At 45.6% G+C, this 27,086-nt stretch overlaps 1 protein-coding gene across 2 annotated transcripts in view; it reads left to right on the plus strand.

Annotated features, from left to right (window-relative positions):
* sema5a (sema domain, seven thrombospondin repeats (type 1 and type 1-like), transmembrane domain (TM) and short cytoplasmic domain, (semaphorin) 5A) overlaps window positions 1–27,086 on the plus strand; it is a 257,306-nt gene that overhangs the window by 129,208 nt on the left and 101,012 nt on the right. For both annotated transcript variants that reach the window (XM_079489014.1, XM_079489015.1), the window contains 2 exons: window positions 12,421–12,483; window positions 17,038–17,136. In XM_079489014.1, coding sequence (XP_079345140.1) covers window positions 12,421–12,483; window positions 17,038–17,136 — 162 coding nt within the window. The remainder of the gene's footprint in view (window positions 1–12,420; window positions 12,484–17,037; window positions 17,137–27,086) is intronic.

A 27,086-nucleotide genomic window follows, 5' to 3' on the forward strand; every position in this document is an offset into this window, starting at 1 on the left:
ATACTGTGTATGATGTATGATGTCGGGAGACCAGAAACCCCGATGACCTTGGGATACATCACTGAGGATACGTCCCAGGTGCATCCATGCAATGTATTTTTGTTTTTTGTAGAGTACACACAGTACACACACAGTCGCCAAATTATTTCGTGGGGACGCCAGATTATTTTCTGAATGTGTTAGTGGTGCAACTACACATTTATTGTTTCCTAGATATCTGTGATGTCAGTGACGTCACATACTAACCATAGCAACCATGCTCGTTTTTTTGGTTGCTAACCATAGCAACCATGCTCGTTTTTTTGGTACGAACAAACACAGGTACAAAGCCAGTTGTTGGAGTGGTTTGCACCACTCAAAAAATATAACAAATCACACCTGTGTGAAGTGAGGAGCGATCTTATCATCTTACAACATCGAGGAGGGGATTCGGTATAGCCATGTATATCCATGTCTATTCACTTATAATGATTAGGTGATGTAATGGTGATATAAAACAAACGGTGTCAAAACAAACATTACATTCTCTTTATTGTTAATGGGATTTAATGTTTGTGTTAGGGACAAAACAAACTCTTCATTGTCAATGGCGTTTTTAAAACAGACATTGACCTAAAAACAAACATTAAACCTGCATATAGCCTTAAAAACCACACCCGTGTGAACTGAGTGGTGTAAGGTCTTATATAGCCTGTCTGACGTAATGAAATCATGTCTGACGTAATTAAATCATACCCGGGTGAACAGGGTGAACATAGCAACCATGCTCATTTTTTCTGCACAAACAAAGCCAGTTGTAGGAGTGGTTTACACCACTCAAAAAAAAATCAGTATTGTATGTATTGTATTGTATTTGTCCGCGGTTTCTTTAATTATTATTATTATTATTACCAGTAAGATGCCTGAGGGTGAGAGGTACGCATCCGCCTCTTTGACGGCAGACTGCTGGGGGAGCGCTGGCACTTTGGCATGGGGGGTCAGATCAACATATGGAATGAATTCTGTACTGGCCATATAAGGAGCATGTCTTGAGTGTACAGGGTTTGATGAGGTCAGATCAACATATGTAATGTCAGAACAGGTCAGCTCCATACAGTATATGGAAATCTAAGGGTGGTAGCAGGGACATTCTCTTGAGTGTACAGGGTTTGATGAGGGCCCAGTTAGGGCCGGGCCTTAATTTAAAGGCTGTACTAATAACTTTGGGGCAGGCCCGTCTAGAGTTTGAAATTTGAATGGACAGGTATAAGTCAAAAGGGAGACATCGAAGAGGAAGGATGGATGGGGAAGGATCAACATGTTCTGGCAGCAGAGATGGTTGGCAGCCGGAATGTAGACGGCACCCGGGAGCAGTATGGGTTGGCGCCCCAGACTGTGTCTTCCGTGAGGAGGAGGCCCAACAGCCCACGGTAAGGCCTTTAGGAGGGCCATTCAAGCGCAAGCGGAGCCTGCAGCACCACCGTTTCCCTCTCTATTTTCAATATTTTTGAGAATAGCAGATCTACAAGCTCACAATGTTTTGCGTTGCGACACGTTGCAAGCTTTATATGAAATTGCTCATCAATTTGCAGTGCATTTGTAATCATGTGGCCTATATATATAGTCGCTTCTTTTGGGCTAGTTTTTGTAGACCTGGCAGCTTGTTTCTCTCTCTGCAAAGTCTGGGAACACGGATTGCCAGCCCCTTCTTTTCACCTGACAGTGAGGATCGAGTTTCACCAGGAGAGCATGATGCGTGGAATACAGACTGCTGAACAACCTGTAGGAGTAACCAGTACAGCAACAGAGATCCTTCTCCCCTGCCGGCTTCACACCCACAAACACAACATTGCGTTTGTTGGCGTGCCCAGTGGAGCCGGAGGCACTGTGGAGGAGGCCTAGTCTCCATGGTAGTGGGCAGGAACTTTACCCCGGCACCACTCCCGGACACCCCCTATTTATTTGTATTTATTTATTTATTTACCGCAACTTATTTCATGAAAATGTTCCCTTTCCTCTCCCTTTCTTTCCTTGAACAACTCTCTGTGAGGCTGCATTGTTCCCCCGGGCCGTAGAGCCACACGTTTTGTCACCCGCTGAGTAACCAGGCAAACTCTGACATGTTCTGGGTTCACTTGGACCGTTGCTGGGGTCAGGGGGGTAAGGGGGCTTTAGGGGGGGTCAGGGGGGTAAGGGGGCTTTAGCAGCAGGATCCTTTTGATGATTGGACCAGACCAGAGACCACATGCCGGACCTTTACACCCTGAAAGTCCTGGTGAGACAAAGAGGAGGAGCAACAGAAGTAGAAAAGAAAGCTTTGCTGTATACGGCTGTGTGGCTGCAGCAGCACTGATGAGTCTGACGTGAAAACAAAGAAAACCAACAACACGAAGACTCGAAGCACGGACGTGTGCGAAGTCTGCACACACACACACACACACACACACACACACACACACACACACACACACACACACACACACACACACACACACACACACACACACACACACACACACACACACACACACACACACAAGCCCACACAGAGTGATAGAGAGGATTCCTTGGTATAGCTGCCCTTTATGTTTGCTTGGTGGGATAGAGAGGCTTACTAAAGATGCTCTGTGCCATTCCTTCGCCCAATCATTCATCTTTCTTTATCCTTCGCTCGAGTAGTGCGGCAAAATAACAGGATATTCCACTGGCTCCCCATCACCCCCCTGAGCTCCAGGGCTTCCTCTCTGAAGAGAAGACAATACTGTAGGTGCTGGTAATCTCCACCAAGTGCTGGTGCCAGTTTAAGCTGACCCATGGACTAGTCCCTGCTTTGCATTTGACTGGACCAACGCTGCAGTGTTAAGGAGCACGCCTTTAGCCCCAGGGCTTAATTTCGAACATTTCTCCTCTCCTCTCCTCTCCTCTCCTCTCCTCTCCTCTCCTCTCCTCTCCTCTCCTCCCTCTTCTCTTCCTCCCACCTCACAGAATGAGGGATTCAATTTCATTGTGTAGCTTTTATGTAGTAAATTCATATTGCTGTTGTTCAATACGCAAGAAAGTTGATTAGTTGAATGAATGACCCTTCGCATTGTTTCCCTGCACACATGCCGTACTGAGTGTGACTGATCAAATACAATTACAAGGGAATAGGTTAAGAGCAGGCTAGCATGTGAATACTGTAGCTGTTTGTTGTGCTTTGTTTTACGGTTGTACAGACATTCAACAGTTGCATAAGTATTTACTTTGTTCACAGAAGACAAAGAAGCTAAAGCTACTCCTACACACACAGTCAGCCCTGTCAGATCAGGCCCTTTGGCAGTGATTTGTTTTGCATGGCTGACAGCCGTAATATTACCAAGAGGAAATGCGTATTGATTGATGTACTGTATACAGCACTGCTTTACCATAGCTGCCTGTAATATAGCAGGGAGCTGGATGTAATTACTATATGATCAATGCCCACATTTCATCGGCCATGATCACAATTTAAAATACATGAAACATTTATGAGTTGAATAAACACAGCCTGCACCAAGGTCATTTCACCAAGTAAGCAAAAATAACAAATTCCACCCACTCTCAACTGTATGCCCTCGGCTGAAGTGCTCAAGTCAGAAAATGAATTTCTGAATAGCCGTCGCTCATGCTTTTGTTTGGGAGGTCTTCAAGAGCACTGGGAGTGCTTGCCGAACGCCCCCGGTCTAACCTGCTCTATTGCACACATCGAGTTCAGGCCCAGGGATCGATAGAGCCTTAGCCCAGCAATCATAATCTCCTCAGTAATGGCCTCCCTTGCCTGGAAGTAATGAAAAATAGAGAAAGTGGTGACCAGCTGAAGTGGGAGAGAGACGGAGCGGCCATAAAGATGATGTCCACACCTTTGAGAACTTTCACTCTTGTTCGTTGTTGGTATTTCCTCTGAGGGCACCGCGCTTGGATTCGGCTTTTGTCGCTGAGAGTGAAAACGCTTCGATTTCTCTGTAAGAGAGATATGAGGATTTGTCAGAGGAACTGTTGACGAGACAAAGACACTTTTGCAATTCTAAACAGGGTTTGCGGGGAGAAGCTTAAAGCCTCCCATGGAAATTGAAGAGATATGAGCTTCACACTGTATGAATGGCAATCAGGTGCAAAGTGGCAAGCAGGCTGACGCTCCAGACAGTCTTCCTCAATTGAGAGGTGCTATAATTATAACCCACCCAGTTGAAGGATTCTGTATAGTGAAAGGCTTTTAGTTGAATAGAAGCATGCATTAAACGTACAATATTTTCACTTCACCTCTCCCTAAATACAGCTGAATCAAAGTCTCTAGCATCGGCCCAATTGCCCCTTCTATCCTATAGCGTCTGCTCCCTGTCCTCAGCCTCTGCCAGAGTCAGCAAAATGAGCCCTGGCATGGCTTCCGCGTGGCTCCCATGAGCCCTTTGCCCACCGTGCTGTGCCCGCTGTAGAGAGAGTGAAGGTGGGGGGGGATGGGGGTGGGGTGGGGTGGAGGGGGGGGCTTTTTGAGGGCAAGCATTGATGAATTATTCCTTCCACATTCATTTGCATTGTGTTCACATCCCATTGTGTTGCCATGGCTTGATGAACGAGGCAAGCTGGCTGACTCGGGGAGAGGAGCTTCAGCTTGTGTTCCTGTCTCACTGTGAGCTCCCCAATTAGTTTTACAGAGAAAAACATCCCCTTTAGGAATCTATTATTAGAGGACCGTTGTTTCCTCTGACGCAGTAAATGTGAACGGTGTAGCAGCGGTTCTGCAGGAGGCTTGAACACAGCATCAGACAATGAGCACTCAAATCCATGATGTTACTCTCTCTCTCTCTCACTGTCTAATTTCACAGCAGAGAAAGTGAATAGCTGATATCCATCCCTGCATGCCTCTCTCTCTCTCCCCCTGTGTTGGCACTCGGCATCCAGACAGGCAGACGGATCGCACTCTGTGTAACATCTCCCTTCGACAACAGAGCCTAATCTGGCATTGAGTTGTAATGCTATGTTACACCGTGCCTCCGCTTTTCTCTTAGCGGCAAAACAGTTCCAAATTATTTCATTTTCTCCCCTCCTATGCTTTCTCCACCGTTGCATTTCATTGACTCATCGTTGCTCGCAGTCACACTGTAAGCAAAGGCAATTAGCCTTGCTAATCAGTAGCGAACAGATCACCTGCACTAGTATGGGAGTGTTGCTAATTCAGTTACTAGATCTCACTAAATTTGCCATTTTATGTACTGATTAAAAAATCACACCCGTGTGAACTGAGTGGTGTAGCCTGTCTGACGTAATGAAATCATGTCTGACGTAATGAAATCACACCCGGGTGAACAGGGTGAACATAGCAACCATGCTCATTTTTTCTGCACAGACTAACAAAGCCAGTTGTAGGAGTGGTTTACACCACTCAACAATAACGTATCAAGTCGATTCACAGGCATCGGCAAGGAGAATGATGTCATAGAATTGGCTGGTCATGTTTTGGCACTAGACTACACTAGACTTTGATTCAGCATACCAGCATATTTCACAATACTGTGTAGTTTCTTCAAAATATTTGTACAGGATTTTTTATGGCATCATGAGAGACAGTAACAGACCCATACAGTGATGCCACACAAGGACACATTTTGGTATGTAAATCTTTCCATGCCTTACATCAGCAGACATCGGTATGAATTGTAAAGCTTACCGGCACAGCAAAATGTAATATCATCAGCTATTCAAGAGACAGATTAGATTTCTCCAGCTGCGTTTGTCCAGCTCCCCCCTTTCTCTCTCTCTCTCTCTCTCTCTCTCTCTCTCTCTCTATCCGCCTCTCACTGTAATGGAGCACACAGCCAGTCAATTCACAAGGCCAGACAGCTGTGAGCAGGGCGAGTGTTCTCTGGTCCTTCTTTATGCAAAATCTATTCAATATCATGTCTGGATGTGCAGTGGTTGCTTGAGATCCTCCCCCTCATTAACTCCTCGCCCGCTCTCGCCCGTCTCTCCCTTGGCCTCTGTGCCTCCATAATCCCGGCACGTTCCAAACACGACCTCTGGCATCTCTTTGTTTTTTTTCCCTTGTTTTTCCTCGTCTGTCCTTTTTCTCTGTCTACTTCTAACATTCTCTTTTCAGTCTCTCTGCCCACTGCTTTTTATTTCTCTCTCTGTCTTGGCCTCCCTCACAGCCTCTCCTGCACCCACCTCGTGCAGACAATAGCCCCTTAGTGTCATGGATGATGAGAGCTTAGAACACAATGGTTCTTCTCTTTGGATTCCTAACATTACAGGGGGGACAGTGGAGCTGGCGGAACATACATAGCTCAGGCTTCTATTCTTCAGTGTCCCTGAAGCAATGAATGCCTGTGACTCACATATAGCCAAAGTGTGTCTGTCACTCTGTCGTCCCTCTCTCTGTCTGTCTGTCTGTCTGTCTGTCTGTCTGTCTGTCTGTCTGTCTGTCTGTCTGTCTGTCTGTCTGTCTGTCTGTCTGTCTGTCTGTCTGTCTGTCTGTCTGTCTGTCTGTCTGTCTGTCTGTCTGTGTCTCTGTATCTCTGTCTGTCTGTGTCTCTGTATCTCTGTCTGTCTGTGTCTCTGTATCTCTCTCTCTCTCTCTCTCACACACACACACGCACACACGCACGCACGCACGCACGCACGCACGCACGCACGCACGCGCACAGTTCTTCCCTTGTTTATTACTTTGTGCTGAACTCTCTCCTCCGTCTCTGTTTCCTCTAATAAGAAACTGGTCTGTTGTCTAGTGTCTCTGGTCTTTATTCTCAGATGACAACAGCGACTATTATTAACGTTATTATTAAAAGTCGGCAGATTCATTCCAGATATTTTCCACTTTTGGCACAGACCTGTCTGTCTTAACGGCACACTGCGGCTGAAACCATAGTGTGCTAATGGACTTTTAATGTGCCTTAATCACACTTTTCCTTAGCGTGGGTGTGATTGTGGCACTGTACTACGGTCTGTGTGAGGCCGTACTACGGTCTGTGTGAGGCCTGGCAGTCAGATAAACATGGATCCACAGGTTAAAAGCCTTTTTATAAGGCCTTTCACGCTCAAGGACGTCACCCACTCATCATTACTGAAGTGTTAAAGCTCCACTGTGTGTACATAACAGGTTTAACCCATGGGATTAATTGAGCAATAGAGAAGTGATATACGAGGAGTAATCTTTTTTCTTTATCAAAATGTATTTCTGTGTTTCGGTATATTCGGTAAACGGTCACAACGTGACAACGATCCATGTTCACTCAATTTGACATTTGTTAATTCGATGAGATCGATTAACTGTTCCTGGGTCAGTTCACACAGGCTGCGGACTCTCACGGTATTAATAAAGACAAACCATGATCATTCCATGAACGAACGAGAGCCCACCTTTGTCATTTTCCATCGCTATTAACCCATTTTGGGCGGGGAACCCCTTTTGGTGTTAGCATTATGTTATGCTTTAGCTATTGAAAAATATTGTAGGTCTGCTATTTTTGAAAAATCGAAGAACGACTGACATAGAAACATAGCGTTTTCAGAAAACTGTCAGGATGTAGAAGACATTTTTAGAATCTGATCTCAGGCCAAAATGGGTTAAGATTGATTTGACATTGTAAAAAGAGTGAGTTAGATTCCAGCGTACTGAGAGGATTTTGTCAATGAAGACCACGCCCACCGTTTGTAGCGAGTGAAAGTGCTTACTGGGCCCACTTCCTCTGCCGGAATGGGCCATGGAGTTCTGTGGGCATACTGCTCCGTTAGTGCTGATGTGTGTGGTTTGACCCCAAAATAGCTTTTGTTTTTGAACGTGAATTGTTCTCTCTCTCTCTCTCTCTCTCTCTCTTTATCGCTGTCTCTCCCTCTCACTTACTCACGCACGTGTACATAGTCGCACACGCACGCACACATGCATGCACGCACGCACATACACACGCACATACTCTTTTATCGCTCACTTTCTAGTGTGTGTGTGTGTGTGTGTGTGTGTGTGTGTGTGTGTGTGTGTGTGTGTGTTTTTGTGTGACTTTAGCCTTCTGCTTTTGATACATTTGCACCAGTGGGGTGGTGTCCATCCCTGGAATCTCCATTACACATAGGATTTGCACACCCCAGGTTAACGTTGGTTGTGGCTTCTTTGCTACTGCAAAGGGTATTTAACATGCCTTTACTTTGCAACAAAACAGGCTATGCATGGGATGAATAAACGTTAATTTGAATTCATTTCAAAAGACAAAATGGAAAATGGACCGGTTCTGGACCGGTTCGCAGCCGAGTGTACGGCAGCTGGGATGAGGATCAGCGTCTCCAAATCTGAGGCCATGGTTCTCAGCAGGAAACCGGTGGATTGTGCAGTCCGGGTAGGGAATGAGGCATTACCCCAGGTGAAGGAGTTCAAGTATCTCGGGGTCTTGTTCACGAGTGAGGGGAGGACGGAGAAGGAGATCAGCCGGAGAATCGGAGCGGCAGGGGCGGTATTGCAGTCGCTGTACCGCACTGTTGTGACGAAAAGAGAGTTGAGCCAGAAGGCCAAGCTCTCTACTCTCACCTATGGTCATGAAGTGTGGGTCATGAGCGAAAGAATAAGGTTGCGAATACAAGCGGCCGAAATGAGTTTTCTTCGACGGGTGGCTGGCATCTCCCTTAGAGATAGGGTGAGAAGTTCAGTCACACGAGAGAGACTCGGAGTAGAACCGCTGCTCCTTCGCCTGGAAATGAGTCAGCTGAGGTGGTTCGGCCATCTGGTTAGGATGCCTCTCGGCCGCCTCCCTAGGGAGGTCCTCGACGCACGTCCCACTGGGAGGAGACCCCGGGGCAGACCAAGGCGCAGTTGGAGGAAATACATCGACTCACTGGCCTTGGAACGTCTCGGAATCCCCCAGGAGGAAGTCACTGATGTTGCTCTGGAGAGGGAAGTCTGGAGCACTCTGGTGGAGCTGTTGCCCCCGCGACCCGACTACGGATAAGCGGTTGAAGATGGATGGAAAATGAAAATTAAATGATCTCAGAGCGCTTTATGACATCAATAGAGCTCAGAAATAAGTAATATCCCTTTAACCATTTAAAGCCTAGTCCAGGGTTCCCCAGGGCAGTACATGGGGTTATTAAGCTGTATCTTTGGTTTCTTTGTTAATATTAACGACATCCAAGTAGATTCTTACAAAAATCAATGAGCTAGCCTACCTGTGACTCATAAGATTCCTCCCCTCACTTTATCATTCCTCCATATGGGATCTACACTGATGTGGGGATTATTACGCATGTGGCCTCTACTCAGTATTGTTCTATTCTTTGTGAAAATCAATATTGGTACAGAGTGCTCCTCATATTAACAACACAATGTTTCAGACCACCAGGATTCTTTTAATAAAAATCATATTAACAGCGACATATATAAGCTGCTGTACACACAGGAGAAATGAATATAGTATACCATTGAATCAGTATAGCGTAAGTATATTATCTGTCATGTGCCTTTTAGCACAAACGCACAGGCAGAAACTATGGCGACCACAGAAAGGGGTAACATCCTTTGAATGTTTCAATCACTGTGTCGTCTAAATTAAATGGGATATGCTGGGGCCCCGGAACGAGTTTTGGCCAATGTACATGAATGGTTGTGTCTTGGAATGGAGATTACTCCTGACAAGGTGGTTTTCATTGCGAAACTCATTTTAAAACCCAGTTTTCAATAATAGTTAATACTTAGTATCTCATTGCATGTGTGTGTGTGTGTGTGTGTGTGTGTGTGTGTGTGTGTGTGTGTGTGTGTGTGTGTGTGTGTGTGTGAGGTATGGAGCTCCATAGTGTGTGTGTGTGTGTGTGTGTGTGAGGTATGGAGCTCCATAGTGTGTGTGTATGTGTGTGAGGTATGGAGCTCCATAGTGTGTGTGTGTGTGTGTGTGAGGTATGGAGCTCCATAGTGTGTGTGTGTGAGGTGTGTGAGGTATGGAGCTCCATAGTGTGTGTGTATGTGTGTGAGGTATGGAGCTCCATAGTGTGTGTGTGTGTGTGTGTGTGAGGTATGGAGCTCCATAGTGTGTGTATGTGTGTGAGGTATGGAGCTCCATAGTGTGTGTGTGTGTGTGTGTATGAGGTATGGAGCTCCATAGTGTGTGTGTATGTGTGTGAGGTATGGAGCTCCATAGTGTGTGTGTGTGTGTGTGTGTATGAGGTATGGAGCTCCATAGTGTGTGTGTGTGAGGTGTGGGGGGTGTGCATTGTGCACACGCGTGCAGTCCCACTATCCCTCCACCAGGCCATTGAGACAGTCAAATCCCAGTCAAATCCCACTCATAAAGCACAGAGAGAGTCTTCATGGCTGCTCAGAGAGGAAATGAAAGACCTTCTCCTAACTGCTGAGAGGGGTTCAGCTTTCTGCTCCCCTGCTGTCCTGGCATAAAGCAGCCCCTGATACCAAGGTGAAATATAATATTCTCTTTCAGTTAGGAGTATTTACTGTATCCCATAGAGAATGAAATCACCCTGGCTCTGGCTGCTGGCCAGATTATTATTGCAGGAGAGTGAGTCGTCTCTCACTGGCTCTCCAGGAAAAGGTTGAATAGTTTCACTTTTTTTGCGACTTTTCCTGACTTGACATTAACTTGATATTAGTTCTGGTTGCCACATGAAGTTACAGGGCTCCATTTCTCAGTGAACACCCTCCTCTCCCTTTCTCTCCGTCCGTCGTCATCCTGGCTAGTGGCAATGGTATCTAATTTAGCCTGTCAAGGTATGAGTCTGAGTGGCTCTGTAGCCCCCCCACGTGATGGTCCTTTGACGGCCCCAGGGCCGTTGCTTATTTCATGAATAGTGAACCTTTATCAAGGAGAGAGCCCCCGCAGGTCATGCTGAAATTAAACAGGAGATTTGGAGCATGCTCTTTCCACCCTCGGGGGGGAATGAGTTTTCCCGGTTTCATCTTCTAATTATTCTCTTCTCGCTCCCTGATAGTAAAATGTAAAAAAAAAAAAAAGGAAAAAAAGTCTTCCTCTGTTTCCTTCCCTCATGTAAACCACATTGATGTCCGGTCCGGGATGTGCCTCTTGTGTCTTAAGTTAACATCGCTCTATTTCCCATTTCCTAACCCTAACCCGCACATAAATCAAATTGGCATTGTAATCTGTGCTTGCCTGGCTCTTATGTTTTGGGTTAACACCAGCTGTGTTTGTACCTTAATTGGATTATGTGTCTGTATTTAACACAGCTCTTAAAAAGACGACTTCACCACTTTTCAACGTGTGTGTGTGTGTGTGTGTGTGTGTGTGTGTGTGTGTGTGTGTGTGTGTGTGTGCGTGTGCGTGCGTGCGTGCGTGCATGTGTGCGTGCGTGCGTGCGTGTGTGTGTGTTTATGTGATTATGTAGGATACTGTATATATCCTCTTCCTACTTTGTTGAATGTCAAATTCATTTAGTCTCTGTTTCAATCACTGCCGCCTCTCATAAGTCTATAATTCAGTAATAGAGCCGTGGTTCACAAAACCCTTTAGCTCGAGACCTAAAAGAGACATTTGACGTCTCCCGAGGACATACAGTGTGATATATTATAGTGAAAATGGCTTACAAGTTACAACACGTCTCAATGTGACACATTGTGGATCTGCTATTTTTGAGTGGTGCAACCACTCCAAGGAACAGCAATGTCTGTGACGTTCAACTATGTGTGTGACGTTCAACTATGTGTGTGACTATATGTTTGTGTGTGACGTTAATGAGCACCAGTACCAATGAGTACCAAAAGTGGCGCTGTTGTGCCAGAAACAGAGAGAGAGAGAGTGCTGCGCTGTTGCCTAATGAGAGAGAGAGAGAGAGAGAGGGGGGGGGATTTGCACCACTCAGTTCACATGGGTGTGAACTGAGTAAAATACTTACTTTTTACATGTATGGAATTTCTTAATATTTTGAAATAATAATAATAACAAAAAGTATGGAACTGGCCTGGGCCATGGCTCAGTGGTCCAGGCACCTTGGCTGGTAATCCAGTCTGGCAGTGTGCCGCGGGTTCGACTCCCGATCCCGACGGCCTTTGCTGCATGTCTTTCCCCCATCTCTCTCCCCTTTTCCTGTCAGCCTACTGTCTGTCCCTCCATAAGATGTATAAAATAAAGGCAAAAGCCACAAAAAAAACATTACAAAAAAAAGAAAAAGTAGGGAACTAAAAAAGGGATATGTACTTCTGACCCATGGTCCGTGACCCAAACATGGCTTCCATTATTTGGGAAACAAACTGCATTACAATGAGAGTGTCTGCGTCACTGTGCCTGAGAAGTGTTGCTCAATTAATACGAATTCTGATGTTGTATAAGGTCTTATGAAATGTTTTAACTATCGTTTTGTTTTGTTTTACTTATGCCAAGTGTTTCCTGAATGGTCCAGTGTTATTGTACTGAGGCTCTGTGATGTTTACTATGTGGTGGTTTACTTATTTATTTTTATAAACCTGCATTTCCTTCTCTGCAGGAAGCTGAGTGGCATTGTGATGAGTTCACCAAGGGAGCCTGCTTCAGCCGTGGAAAGTCTGAGGTGAGTCAACGTGACCTGTCTACAAATGGAATTTTTCTCATGTTTTTCGACACCAGCGTGGAGAACTGAGGTGGTATTTTGGTTCACAGAAAGAACCACGATGTGAAAAGCAATGATACAAAATGTTACAAATGTACACTTGTACATTACAGTATTAGAAGTCTAAGGCCAGTTTGAAATGTTCAGCCATTAAACGCATCACTGGAACTTGCACAGAATTGACAAGGTGCCTGGTGAAGTATCTCTAGACCAGGGGTGGGCAACTTTGACGATGGAGAGGGCCATTATATTTCCATACTCACTCCAGAGGGGCCACATTGCATGCATGTCGTTGCAAAATTAGCCAATCTACAAGTTCCAAACGCGTCGCATCGCGTTTTGAACTTGTAGATCGGCTATTTTTGCTATATTTGAATTGAAATCCTGAAAAGTCATTTTAACTAAATACAAATATATTGGACATACAAAAGACAATAACATTATTTGTAATACTACTCAACAAGCTACTAATTTAGACTGTAAGTAATTAAAGCGGGTCATGTTTGCATGTTTGGAATTGTAACAGCTGAAATCAATAACATATCATTATTCCGAAATTAATCTGAGGGCCACATTAAGTGAAGGTGGGGGCCGCATGTGGCCCGCGGGCCGCCAGTTGCCCATGTATGCTCTAGACAATCTTTACATGCTTGATCACAGCACGTGAAGCTCTGTAACTTCATACCTAAGCCCTATTTCAAAATAGCAAAAATAGCCGATCTACAAGCTCACAGCACGTCTCATCGCTCCGGGTTGTGAGCTTGTTTTTGCTATTTTGGAAAAGGGGGGAGATTTGTTTTTTATAAACTTACGGTAAAAAGGTTTCGCAACCCCACCTTTTACTGTAGGCTCTGGTAGAGCTCCTATTGTTTTCACCTCCTCTGCATTTATTTCACAATGCGTTGCATGAGTGTGTTTTTGTGTGTGGTTAGCTGGCACTGCCGGGTCTTACCAAACAGAAGGAATAGAGCTGAACTTGACCTGTAGGTGAACTGCCAAGCCCTGCTGTGTATTTGTCTGCATGGTCAGGGTGTGTGTGTGTGTGTGTGTGTGTGTGTGTGTGTGTGTGTGTGTGTGTGTGTGTGTGTGTGTGTGTGTGTGTGTGTGTGTGTGTGTGTGTGTGTGTGTGTGTGTGTGTGTGTGTGTGTGTGTGTGTGTGTGTGTGCGCGGGTGTGTGTGTGCGCGGGTGTGCGGGTGTGCGTGGTACATGCATGCTTGTGTGTGTGTGTGTATTTATCCTGTGGCAGTGGCAGGTGGTTAAAAGCCCATAATTGACATGCATAGGTTGGCCAGGCAGCACATGGCTGTTGTTTAGAGTTTCAGACGGCAGCCCCCTTTTGTCCTGGAGAGGCTGCCCCGTCGAGTCAAGTGGAGCAGAATTGCTTCCCTGGAGCCGGCGTCGCCTTCAGAGGATCAGCTCTTGTGATGAACACTAAGAATAACATTAAAGCATTTCATTCTCCTGAAGTCGTTCTCTCGCTGCGTTTGATTTATTTCTCCTGCGAGAATGAGACGAGAGTCGAATTGACTTGACGGGACGGAATTGCTGCCTTGTCTTTGCTTTATATATATATTTATAACACGAGAAGTCACGCACAGCACGTTCTGTGCCTAGTGGATGTTTTCATAAGCAAGACTGGAGGGCACATATTAAATTTATCATTATTTACCATAGAAACAAATGGTGGAGAAGAATTGAATTGAGCTGACAGCTTCCCTCGCGCACGCACGCACGCACGCACACATGCACGCACGCGCGCACGCACACACACGCACACTCTCACTGTAGACTGTAGACTGTGCCTGGAGCTGGGAAATGAATCGTTTTATGAGCTATACCCTCATCAAGATAGAGGGGGGAAATAAACGCTACTTGTCGCTACCTCTCCCCCAATCAATGCACTCCTCATCCCTCTCTGCACCACTTCTACATCACACACATGCAGTGGTTCTCAACCTGTGGGCCGGGGCCCCACTGGTAGGCCGAGAGGATGTTGCAAGTGGGCCCCTAAATAATTGTCAAAACACTTAATAATCATAATCATAATAATAATCATAATCATAATCATAATCATAATAAAGTAATTACATGTTTTCTTTAAAACCTTGAAAAGGTGGTTTTTCATTGTGATAACGATAGCAACTATAGTATAAAGTACACTATGTTAGTTCCTGGGAGGGACACAATCGATTGATTGATCATTAACATGCAAGTGATGCAACCCACCCGTCTGATCGCTTGGCTGCTGGGGTTAAGTGGTCAGATGGGGGTGGTTCACGGACACATGTTTAGAGATTTTCAAGTGTGCCCTGAATCTGATCCAGAGAAGGTTTCACATGCAGTATAACATAGGAGGAAAAGAAAGAGAGAAAGAGAGAGGGGGGAGGGGGCAGACAGAGAGTGGGGTACCTCAAGTGGTGGCTCAGACTAAAGCTGCTTTATAGGGTTTTAAATCTCAATGAGGACCCCTGTCCCCCCCCCCTCTCTCTCTCTCTCACACACATGGTGGAGACATTTATATGAGTGCTTTATTGCCCTGGCCAGCACAAGAACTAGCACATCGTTCCTCCGTGGCTTACACGTGATAATGTAATGTTTGCTTTGAGCTTTTAGTGGAAATCCTCTGCGGCTGTTATTGGGAAGCTCTATATATATATATATATATATATATATGAAAGAGAGAGAGAGAGAGAGAGAGAGAGAGAGAGAGAGAGAGAGCGAGAGAGCATATAGCTCTCATCGTTCTTCAGCAGCCCACAGACCTTCAGTCAGTCACTCAGCCAGCCAGCCCGCCAGCCAGCCAATTGGTTTTTTAACAAAGTGTTAACCTGGGGCCTAAACCTCTGAGGACCAGGCCAGGGTTAAACGTATACTTTCAAAACTTTTTAGAGAACAGTGCCTTTGATTGATGGATGCAGCAGAGTGCTCGCTAAGAACAATAATGTATGATCACCGATGCTTTCATTTCACATTTTGTACCATTCATGGGAAACAAGGCAGTATTCTGTTCTGTTTACCCATCTCCACACTGCTCTCTGTGTGCCACCTCATTCTGTGCATCCTGTGGTGGGTTTGGGATTGGATTGGTACCCTGCCTGGTACTCGGCTCGTTTTTACGTTTAAGTACATGTAGCAATTACACACAATATAAAAGTACTGGCATCAAAATGAACATACAGTACCAAAGTACAAAGTACTCAAATGTAAAATTGTCAACCTTTTTCGAAAATAGAAGATCTGCAAAAGCGTGCAAGATCTGCAATTTTCAAATAGCCAAAGTATGCCTGAGGAAGGTCCCTAGTGACCGAAACGTTGCTTCATTAAATAAGACAATACTCTTGTGCCGAGCAGATACACAGTGTGCAGGTGTACCTTATTGCTTTCTTTGATGTCCACTGGCCTACGCACCTGTGCATACGCCTGATTGCTAGGTGTGCGATAGTTTTCTCCTAAAATAGCCAAAGTATAAAATTGGGGTTTGTTATAATAATCGAAATATGTAAAGTAACTTGTAACTAATGCTGTCAAATAATTGTAGCAGAGCAAAAAGTACAATATTTGCTGTGAGATGTAGTGGAGTATCAAGGTATAGTACTATAAAGTGGAAATAATCAAGTAAAATAAGTATTTCAGGTTTCAGGTTTATTTGTCATATGTATAGATACAGAGTATAAATACAATGAAAATTATTTTGCTCAGAGCATTCTCAGTCTTACATACACAGGACATAGACAAACATCTATAGTGCAAAGAAAAAGACAAAAACACAAAAAAAAGTGCAAGTGAAGTGACAATACAGTTCAAGGTCAGCTGTTCAGCAGCCTGACTGCCTGAACAGCCTGACTGCCTGAGCAGCCTGACAGCCTGATTGTACTTGAGTAGTATCTGAGCAAATGTACTTAGTTACAATACTTTGCGTGTATCCATTGAATGTGTTACTCTGCGGAGCCGAGGTGTGATGGGACTGAACCGAGTGGTCATTAGCCCTGATTGGCCTCTGTCAGCTTCTATCCATGTTCTGGACCACAGCTCCTGTGATTGGCTCCTGTGATTGGCGTTGTTGATTCTGCCTCATTCCGTGTTGTTACATCTAATGTTGTCCTCTGCCTTGCCCTGTAATGACTGCACATAGTGGTACCTACAGTATGCTGACTGTGTGTGCGTGTACGTGTGCACGTGCGTGCGTGCGTGTGTGTGTGTGTTTGTGTGTGTGAGGCATCGGCAAAATTCTGTTCAGTGTCTGCAATAATTGGCAGTCGCCATATATGGAGAAGGCGATGCTTTCTGTACCCGTGATCTGTATCCTGAAGCACTTGTTGTAGAGCTTTTTTTTCTAAGTTTGCGCATCCACTATTGTTTGTGTTCAAGACATTTCTTGTAAAATGTGTGTGTGTGTGTGTGTGTGTGTGTGTGTGTGTGTGTGTGTGTGTGTGTGTGTGTGTGTGTGTGTGTGTGTGTGTGTGTGCGTGTGTGTGCGTGTGCGTGCGTGTGCGCGCGTGCGTGTGTGTCTACAGGAGGAATGTCAGAACTACATCCGAGTCCTACTGGTGAATGGGAACAGGTTGTTTACGTGTGGAACTAATGCCTTCACCCCCATTTGCACCAACCGAACGGTAAGAAACCAACTCCACGCTCCAATAGTTTGCTCTCTTCTCATTAGCCGTTATCTCTCTCTTTTTCCTTCCTCTGTCATTCTTTATCTCATCTGATCTCCTTTGTGTGCCTCTTTCAATTATGTCGTTTTATCTAAATCATGCTTTTGTCTTCTTCAATATAGTTGGGTTTTCCTGTCCTCTCCTCTCTCCGTTGTGTCATTGTTTCAAGTCTAGTTCTGAATCACGTAGCTTTAGGATGTTTTTGTTTGGTTCCCTTATTTTGTTTGTTTTGACACAAATTGAGAAGATTAAAAAGGTTTTATATGTAATGGAAGTAGAGTAGCTCTAGCTCGTCGCAGCTGTCACTTAGTTTCTATTAAGAAAGCCAACAGTGCTTACAACTGTTTTTTTCTCCTTTGGTAACTGAAAGGTCACCATAGACACTTTCTGTAATGTGTAAAAAATATGTGGCTGAAGTGAAATTACAGACCAGGAGTTGCAAATGTCACAATATCCTCTCTTACCTATTATGGTGATTTGGCCATTTCTGATCCTACTTTTCTGCTATTGTTGAGGAGTAAAGGGAGGCAGGGCTTCACTATGACTCATGACATTTGTTTTCTCTCCTAACCCATTTTGACCTGAGATCAGATTCTAAAAATGTCTTCTACATCCTGACAGTTTTCTGAAAAAGCTATGTTTCTATGTCAGTCGTTCTTCGATTTTTAAAAAATCACACCCGTGTGAACTGAGTGGTGTAAGGTATTATATAGCCTGATTGTGTTCTGACGTAATGTCTGACGTAATGAAATCAGCATCAACCAATCAGCATCAACCATGCTCATTTTTTTTGCACAGACAGACAGACAGACAAACAAAGCCAGTTGTAGGAGTGGTTTACACCACTCAAAAATAGCAGACCTACAAGCTTGTAGCGCGCCACTCGGTGGCGCGCTATGAGCTTGTAGATCTGCTATTTTTCAATGGCTAAATTGTAACATAATGCTAACACCAAAAGGGGTTCCCACCCAGAATGGGCTAAAGCAATGAACCCAAAGGTCACATGCTCATAAAGGCTGTTTACGGCTGCAAAAAGACATATAGCTGAAATGTCACGACATTATTGTGGTGATATTTTATCCAGCTCTGGCATATTTACCCCGCAGTGCGGACGATAACGTGAGATATTGCTTGGAATGTTGCAACAGTCCTGGGATCACTTGTTGCCATACTTACATTCCTATCAGCTTTGATGGATGAACAGCAATGGGGAAGAATATTCTATTCGTTTCATAGCCACTCGACTGCAATGTCGAGTGGCTATGAAATGTCTTCCTATCAGACACATTATTACTTTGATGCATGATGATGCTGATGGTACTGATGTTGAGATTGATAATGATGAGCATGCTAATGATGATAGTGACGTTAATATTGATAACGATGATGATACTAATGGTGGTGATGTTGTAATTATATTTGGGAAAGATGGTGATTGGTGAATTAATGACGATATTGATGATGATGATGATGATGATGAGGGTGATGATGATGGTGATGATGTAAAGAAGTTAGTGGTGATCTTGTTGAGAGTAAAGATGGTGGTGATTGATACAGAGAGCTGGCTAAAAAACACAAACGTTGTCAAGTAAACTGTATGATCAGTGCTCTCTCTCTATGTGTGCGACCTGGTAAAAGTGGTGATAATGATGATGGTGGTATTGAATTGACTTTGGTAACGGTGGTGATAGTGATAGTGATGATGATGATTAAATGGTGATGGTATTGAATTGATGATGGTTTGTAACAGTAGATTAAATCCAACGATTCTTGGATCATGAGAAGATGCAGGTGTGAGTGGGAGAAGGTGACCACTTTCAGAGGTTTGCGGATCCACCAGGGAAGGAAAAGCCTGCACCTATACACCCATAGATTTTGGCAGAGCATGACTCGCACACCCTTGGCCACGTGTAAGATGTTGGCCATGCCCCCGGCATCATCTGGCTTTGACTGACTGTGCCCCAGGACCCGCGTTGACTGCCTGTAGCCTGGCCTTTGGCGTGGGCAATCTGGCACGTTTTGCTCGGTAGAGCACGTGCTCTACTTTCAGTTGATTAAGAGAAGGACAGACAGGCGCAGACTCTCAGTGAGCAGAAAGAGTCCGAACTCACACGTGAATTTTCTTTGTTGAATGTTTTAATTCACCACAGCAGCAGTCATAACAAACGTACACGTTTCGGCTACATCATCAGCTACTTCATCAGCCTTCCAAACACTGATGCAGTAAATTTAAAAATAATTCAAAGGAAAGTCACCTTGTGAGTGTGGACCGTTTCTATAGATATTAGGCATGTAACGATATATCGTATATCGATATATATCGATATTAATCCCGACGATATGAATCGATTCATTGAAATGAAAAAATTGATTTTCAAAAATGTTTTTAGTTTAGCTAGTGTGTGATGTGAAATGTGAGCTTCAGTGATATTCCATCATATTCAAGTGCTTTTGGAGAGAAATTGTAGTCACTTTCAGTAATAGAGCACTGTAGAGGGGAGCTGTGTGTGTCTGTGACTGTGCCCAGGTGATGATGGTCGTTGATGCTCATCAAGGAAGGCAATTATGTTTCTGCACTGTCAAAAGTAATGCTACTTCTTTTGCAATGTAGTTAAATAAAAAATCTCAGGGGGGAAGATAAATTATATAAAATTAAAAAAACAGTAATTTCTCGTTAAAATATATATATTTCGTGAGTTGAGTGAATCGTTACATGCCTAATAGATATTGATGATGGTAACAGTAGTGATAGTGGTGATTTTGACAGTGGTGCAGTTGATATTGATGCATGGGATAGTGTGCAGATTGCCCCTATTGCAGAAGACCTACATGTACTGTGATTACATTTACATTCTGCTCATGCTGAGAAGAGAGATAACTCCTTGCTTTTGTCATACGGTAAATGGACCATGGCGGAAAATTGGAAATTCAACTCAATAATAGATCTTAAATTGCACTTAAATCAATCTCTTTTTCCCCCCACCACCATATTCCCCTTTAACCCATTTTGGGCGGGAATCCCCTTTGGTGTTGGCATTATGTTATGCTTTAGCTATTGAAAAATAGCAGATCTACAAGCTCATAGCGTGCCACCGAGTGGCGCGCTACGAGCTTGTAGGTCTGCTATTTTTGAAAAATGACTGACGACTGACATAGAAACATAGCTTTTTCAGAAAACTGTCCGGATGTAGAAGACATTTTTAGAATCTGATCTCAGGTCAAAATGGGTTAATACTGGGTAACAGAATTTGCTCAATAGCCACAATGGTTTCTGAGCTGTGTGAAGTACAGCCGTAGCGCCCAGCTGCCTGTGACAAAGTCCTCTCTAGTCGTGTGCGTCTCTTTCCATAAAGAAGCAATCAGAGGCATTCAAGTCTAAAGTCACTCCAGTGTCCTCCTGGTAACGCAGCTGCATGGGCTTTGCATAGAGAAGACTTTCACTCCTGCTGCCTGGATCCAGTCTAGTCTCACTATCTATTTATTCCCTCTATCGCCTCTCCGATTATTTCTGAAAGATCCAATTGACCCAAAAAACGGCTATCCCCGGCCAACGGAATGAGTTCCGTCAATACGGGCCTTTCATCAGCGCCCAGCGAGCACAGACAGGGCCCGCTCTGTTTCATTGGGTCGGACCGGAGCAGAGGGTGGCAGGAGTTAGCGGAACCCTTGATCCTAATTGACCCGCTCCGGGAAGTCAGGCTATAAAGCAGCCCCCGTTTCTCCACAATTGCTGCTTTAAATGGGTTCTGGCATCCTGTGAGGAAGTAGAATACCTACCTGTTATTCACAGAATCGCGAATGCATCCCACAGTCAGGGAAGGGGTTCAACGTTGGACGTGTTTAGGATATTGAGTACGGTTTGCGATATCGTCTATGTCGGGCGGAGAAAAAAAGAGCCTGTGTTCCAATGGTTCCAATGTAGTTTAATTATTATTTAGTCACAAGCTCTTGTTTTTTTTTGAGTGGTGTAAACCACTCCTACAACTGGCTTTGTTAGTCTGTCTGTCTGTCTGTCTGTCTGTCTGTCTGTCTGTCTGTCTGTCTGTCTGTCTGTCTGTCTGTCTGTCTGTCTGTCTGTCTGTGCGCAAAAAATTAGCACGGTTGCTATGGTCACCCAGTTCACACGGGTGTGATTTCATTACGTCAGACATTACGTCAGACCACAGCTGATCAGTCTATATAAGACCTTACACCACTCAGTTCACACGGGTGTGATTTTTAACTTTTTTTTAAATACATTTTTATTTCATTTTTTGGATGAAAGGCACAGGTACAGGCATACAAAGAGAATGCACACAAAGCATAATTCAAATTATTTGCCTACTGCAATCAGTGGCTTTGCCCCTTGCCTCATTTTTAAAAATCCTACCCCCAAACCCCAGCACCAACCACCGTTGACAAAAAAAAGAGAAAATATAGTAATGATTATAGCAATTAAATGCAACATAAAAATCTATCAAACAAATTGTAAATAAATAACAATAAATGAATCCCTCCCAACCCACCCCGTCATAGGCCTGAAAAGAAAAATATATGAGCAAAGATTTCAACAAAGACCAAAAAAGAAAAAAAAATGGATTATACAGATATAATTAGTTATATATGTCATGCTAGTTATATATAGTAGAGGTCCTAACTTGATAGAGAATATGGTTCCAGCTATCTATTGTTTGATAGTTTGCACCATTCAATCTAGCTGTAGAAAGCTCCATTGTTACAACATCAGTTAATAACTGTTTCCAGTGATTAAAGGGCAGAGAATGTGGAGCTTGCCATCGCAGTGCCAACATTGTTTTTGCAGCGGTACTTCCTGCCAGCCAGAATCGTCTCTGAATAATACTTAAAGTTAAAGAATCATCATTAAGGAGCAATAATTTGGGACAACAGGGAATATGTTTTTGTAATACTTTAGATAGATAATGAGTTATCTGTTCCCAGAAACTTTTGACTGTGTCAACAAGCTCTTGTTATTACTTTTCTTTGGTTAAAGATGGAGTGCCACCAACAGGGCAAATTAAGTTTAGTCAGTGTCACTCAGGCTGGCACTCATGTCTTAAAGATGGAGTGCCACAATTCTTTTCCACCCTAAAACATGATCATCAGGTATTATTACAATATAAGGGGGAAGAACCTTTTCCAAAAAGTGTACAGTATTTGTTAAAATCATGCTTTTATGTGGACACGCCCACCAGTTCATTAAGTATGCCTGGTTTGCCTGGTGGGTGGTGATGGGTGGTGATCCACCTGAACTGAAGCCGCCCCCACAGCTGTAGTTGTATGATAAAGGGGGAGGGGTTAGGGGAGGGGCTGATAGTGTGGTGTCACTATATTACTGTTTATTTCATTGGCCCATTTGACTGTCAAGGGTTCAGCCTCCAGGAAGAAACCCTAAATACAAAGTGAATACACCATTGCACATAAAAACAACTCCAGGGTGTCTAATGAAGTACTGTCACCTCATAGACACATGAAAAACTGGAAAAATACAAAAATTGTGGCACTCCATCTTTAGATAATGTATAAAACCCACAGAAACACTGTCGACCAGTCAACCTGGTGTCCACAGAAACACTGTCGACCAGTCAACCTGGTGTCCACAGAAACACTGTCGACCAGTCAACCTGGTGTCCACAGAAACACTGTCGACCAGTCAACCTGGTGTCCACAGAAACACTGTCGACCAGTCAACCTGGTGTCCACAGAAACACTGTCGACCAGTCAACCTGGTGTCCACAGAAACACTGTCGACCAGTCAACCTGGTGTCCACAGAAACACTGTCGACCAGTCAACCTGGTGTCCACAGAAACACTGTCGACCAGTCAACCTGGTGTCCACAGAAACACTGTCGACCAGTCAACCTGGTGTCCACAGAAACACTGTCGACCAGTCAACCTGGTGTCCACAGAAACACTGTCGACCAGTCAACCTGGTGTCCACAGAAACACTGTCGACCAGTCAACCTGGTGTCCACAGAAACACTGTCGACCAGTCAACCTGGTGTCCACAGAAACACTGTCGACCAGTCAACCTGGTGTCCACAGAAACACTGTCGACCAGTCAACCTGGTGTCCACAGAAACACTGTCGACCAGTCAACCTGGTGTCCACAGAAACACTGTCGACCAGTCAACCTGGTGTCCACAGAAACACTGTCGACCAGTCAACCTGGTGTCCACAGAAACACTGTCGACCAGTCAACCTGGTGTCCACAGAAACACTGTCGACCAGTCAACCTGGTGTCCACAGAAACACTGTCGACCAGTCAACCTGGTGTCCACAGAAACACTGTCGACCAGTCAACCTGGTGTCCACAGAAACACTGTCGACCAGTCAACCTGGTGTCCACAGAAACACTGTCGACCAGTCAACCTGGTGTCCACAGAAACACTGTCGACCAGTCAACCTGGTGTCCACAGAAACACTGTCGACCAGTCAACCTGGTGTCCACAGAAACACTGTCGACCAGTCAACCTGGTGTCCACAGAAACACTGTCGACCAGTCAACCTGGTGTCCACAGAAACACTGTCGACCAGTCAACCTGGTGTCCACAGAAACACTGTCGACCAGTCAACCTGGTGTCCACAGAAACACTGTCGACCAGTCAACCTGGTGTCCACAGAAACACTGTCGACCAGTCAACCTGGTGTCCACAGAAACACTGTCGACCAGTCAACCTGGTGTCCACAGAAACACTGTCGACCAGTCAACCTGGTGTCCACAGAAACACTGTCGACCAGTCAACCTGGTGTCCACAGAAACACTGTCGACCAGTCAACCTGGTGTCCACAGAAACACTGTCGACCAGTCAACCTGGTGTCCACAGAAACACTGTCGACCAGTCAACCTGGTGTCCACAGAAACACTGTCGACCAGTCAACCTGGTGTCCACAGAAACACTGTCGACCAGTCAACCTGGTGTCCACAGAAACACTGTCGACCAGTCAACCTGGTGTCCACAGAAACACTGTCGACCAGTCAACCTGGTGTCCACAGAAACACTGTCGACCAGTCAACCTGGTGTCCACAGAAACACTGTCGACCAGTCAACCTGGTGTCCACAGAAACACTGTCGACCAGTCAACCTGGTGTCCACAGAAACACTGTCGACCAGTCAACCTGGTGTCCACAGAAACACTGTCGACCAGTCAACCTGGTGTCCACAGAAACACTGTCGACCAGTCAACCTGGTGTCCACAGAAACACTGTCGACCAGTCAACCTGGTGTCCACAGAAACACTGTCGACCAGTCAACCTGGTGTCCACAGAAACACTGTCGACCAGTCAACCTGGTGTCCACAGAAACACTGTCGACCAGTCAACCTGGTGTCCACAGAAACACTGTCGACCAGTCAACCTGGTGTCCACAGAAACACTGTCGACCAGTCAACCTGGTGTCCACAGAAACACTGTCGACCAGTCAACCTGGTGTCCACAGAAACACTGTCGACCAGTCAACCTGGTGTCCACAGAAACACTGTCGACCAGTCAACCTGGTGTCCACAGAAACACTGTCGACCAGTCAACCTGGTGTCCACAGAAACACTGTCGACCAGTCAACCTGGTGTCCACAGAAACACTGTCGACCAGTCAACCTGGTGTCCACAGAAACACTGTCGACCAGTCAACCTGGTGTCCACAGAAACACTGTCGACCAGTCAACCTGGTGTCCACAGAAACACTGTCGACCAGTCAACCTGGTGTCCACAGAAACACTGTCGACCAGTCAACCTGGTGTCCACAGAAACACTGTCGACCAGTCAACCTGGTGTCCACAGAAACACTGTCGACCAGTCAACCTGGTGTCCACAGAAACACTGTCGACCAGTCAACCTGGTGTCCACAGAAACACTGTCGACCAGTCAACCTGGTGTCCACAGAAACACTGTCGACCAGTCAACCTGGTGTCCACAGAAACACTGTCGACCAGTCAACCTGGTGTCCACAGAAACACTGTCGACCAGTCAACCTGGTGTCCACAGAAACACTGTCGACCAGTCAACCTGGTGTCCACAGAAACACTGTCGACCAGTCAACCTGGTGTCCACAGAAACACTGTCGACCAGTCAACCTGGTGTCCACAGAAACACTGTCGACCAGTCAACCTGGTGTCCACAGAAACACTGTCGACCAGTCAACCTGGTGTCCACAGAAACACTGTCGACCAGTCAACCTGGTGTCCACAGAAACACTGTCGACCAGTCAACCTGGTGTCCACAGAAACACTGTCGACCAGTCAACCTGGTGTCCACAGAAACACTGTCGACCAGTCAACCTGGTGTCCACAGAAACACTGTCGACCAGTCAACCTGGTGTCCACAGAAACACTGTCGACCAGTCAACCTGGTGTCCACAGAAACACTGTCGACCAGTCAACCTGGTGTCCACAGAAACACTGTCGACCAGTCAACCTGGTGTCCACAGAAACACTGTCGACCAGTCAACCTGGTGTCCACAGAAACACTGTCGACCAGTCAACCTGGTGTCCACAGAAACACTGTCGACCAGTCAACCTGGTGTCCACAGAAACACTGTCGACCAGTCAACCTGGTGTCCACAGAAACACTGTCGACCAGTCAACCTGGTGTCCACAGAAACACTGTCGACCAGTCAACCTGGTGTCCACAGAAACACTGTCGACCAGTCAACCTGGTGTCCACAGAAACACTGTCGACCAGTCAACCTGGTGTCCACAGAAACACTGTCGACCAGTCAACCTGGTGTCCACAGAAACACTGTCGACCAGTCAACCTGGTGTCCACAGAAACACTGTCGACCAGTCAACCTGGTGTCCACAGAAACACTGTCGACCAGTCAACCTGGTGTCCACAGAAACACTGTCGACCAGTCAACCTGGTGTCCACAGAAACACTGTCGACCAGTCAACCTGGTGTCCACAGAAACACTGTCGACCAGTCAACCTGGTGTCCACAGAAACACTGTCGACCAGTCAACCTGGTGTCCACAGAAACACTGTCGACCAGTCAACCTGGTGTCCACAGAAACACTGTCGACCAGTCAACCTGGTGTCCACAGAAACACTGTCGACCAGTCAACCTGGTGTCCACAGAAACACTGTCGACCAGTCAACCTGGTGTCCACAGAAACACTGTCGACCAGTCAACCTGGTGTCCACAGAAACACTGTCGACCAGTCAACCTGGTGTCCACAGAAACACTGTCGACCAGTCAACCTGGTGTCCACAGAAACACTGTCGACCAGTCAACCTGGTGTCCACAGAAACACTGTCGACCAGTCAACCTGGTGTCCACAGAAACACTGTCGACCAGTCAACCTGGTGTCCACAGAAACACTGTCGACCAGTCAACCTGGTGTCCACAGAAACACTGTCGACCAGTCAACCTGGTGTCCACAGAAACACTGTCGACCAGTCAACCTGGTGTCCACAGAAACACTGTCGACCAGTCAACCTGGTGTCCACAGAAACACTGTCGACCAGTCAACCTGGTGTCCACAGAAACACTGTCGACCAGTCAACCTGGTGTCCACAGAAACACTGTCGACCAGTCAACCTGGTGTCCACAGAAACACTGTCGACCAGTCAACCTGGTGTCCACAGAAACACTGTCGACCAGTCAACCTGGTGTCCACAGAAACACTGTCGACCAGTCAACCTGGTGTCCACAGAAACACTGTCGACCAGTCAACCTGGTGTCCACAGAAACACTGTCGACCAGTCAACCTGGTGTCCACAGAAACACTGTCGACCAGTCAACCTGGTGTCCACAGAAACACTGTCGACCAGTCAACCTGGTGTCCACAGAAACACTGTCGACCAGTCAACCTGGTGTCCACAGAAACACTGTCGACCAGTCAACCTGGTGTCCACAGAAACACTGTCGACCAGTCAACCTGGTGTCCACAGAAACACTGTCGACCAGTCAACCTG

This window comes from Electrona antarctica, assembly GCF_951216825.1.
Source record: "Electrona antarctica genome assembly, chromosome: 20".
Taxonomy (NCBI): Eukaryota; Metazoa; Chordata; class Actinopteri; order Myctophiformes; family Myctophidae; genus Electrona; species Electrona antarctica.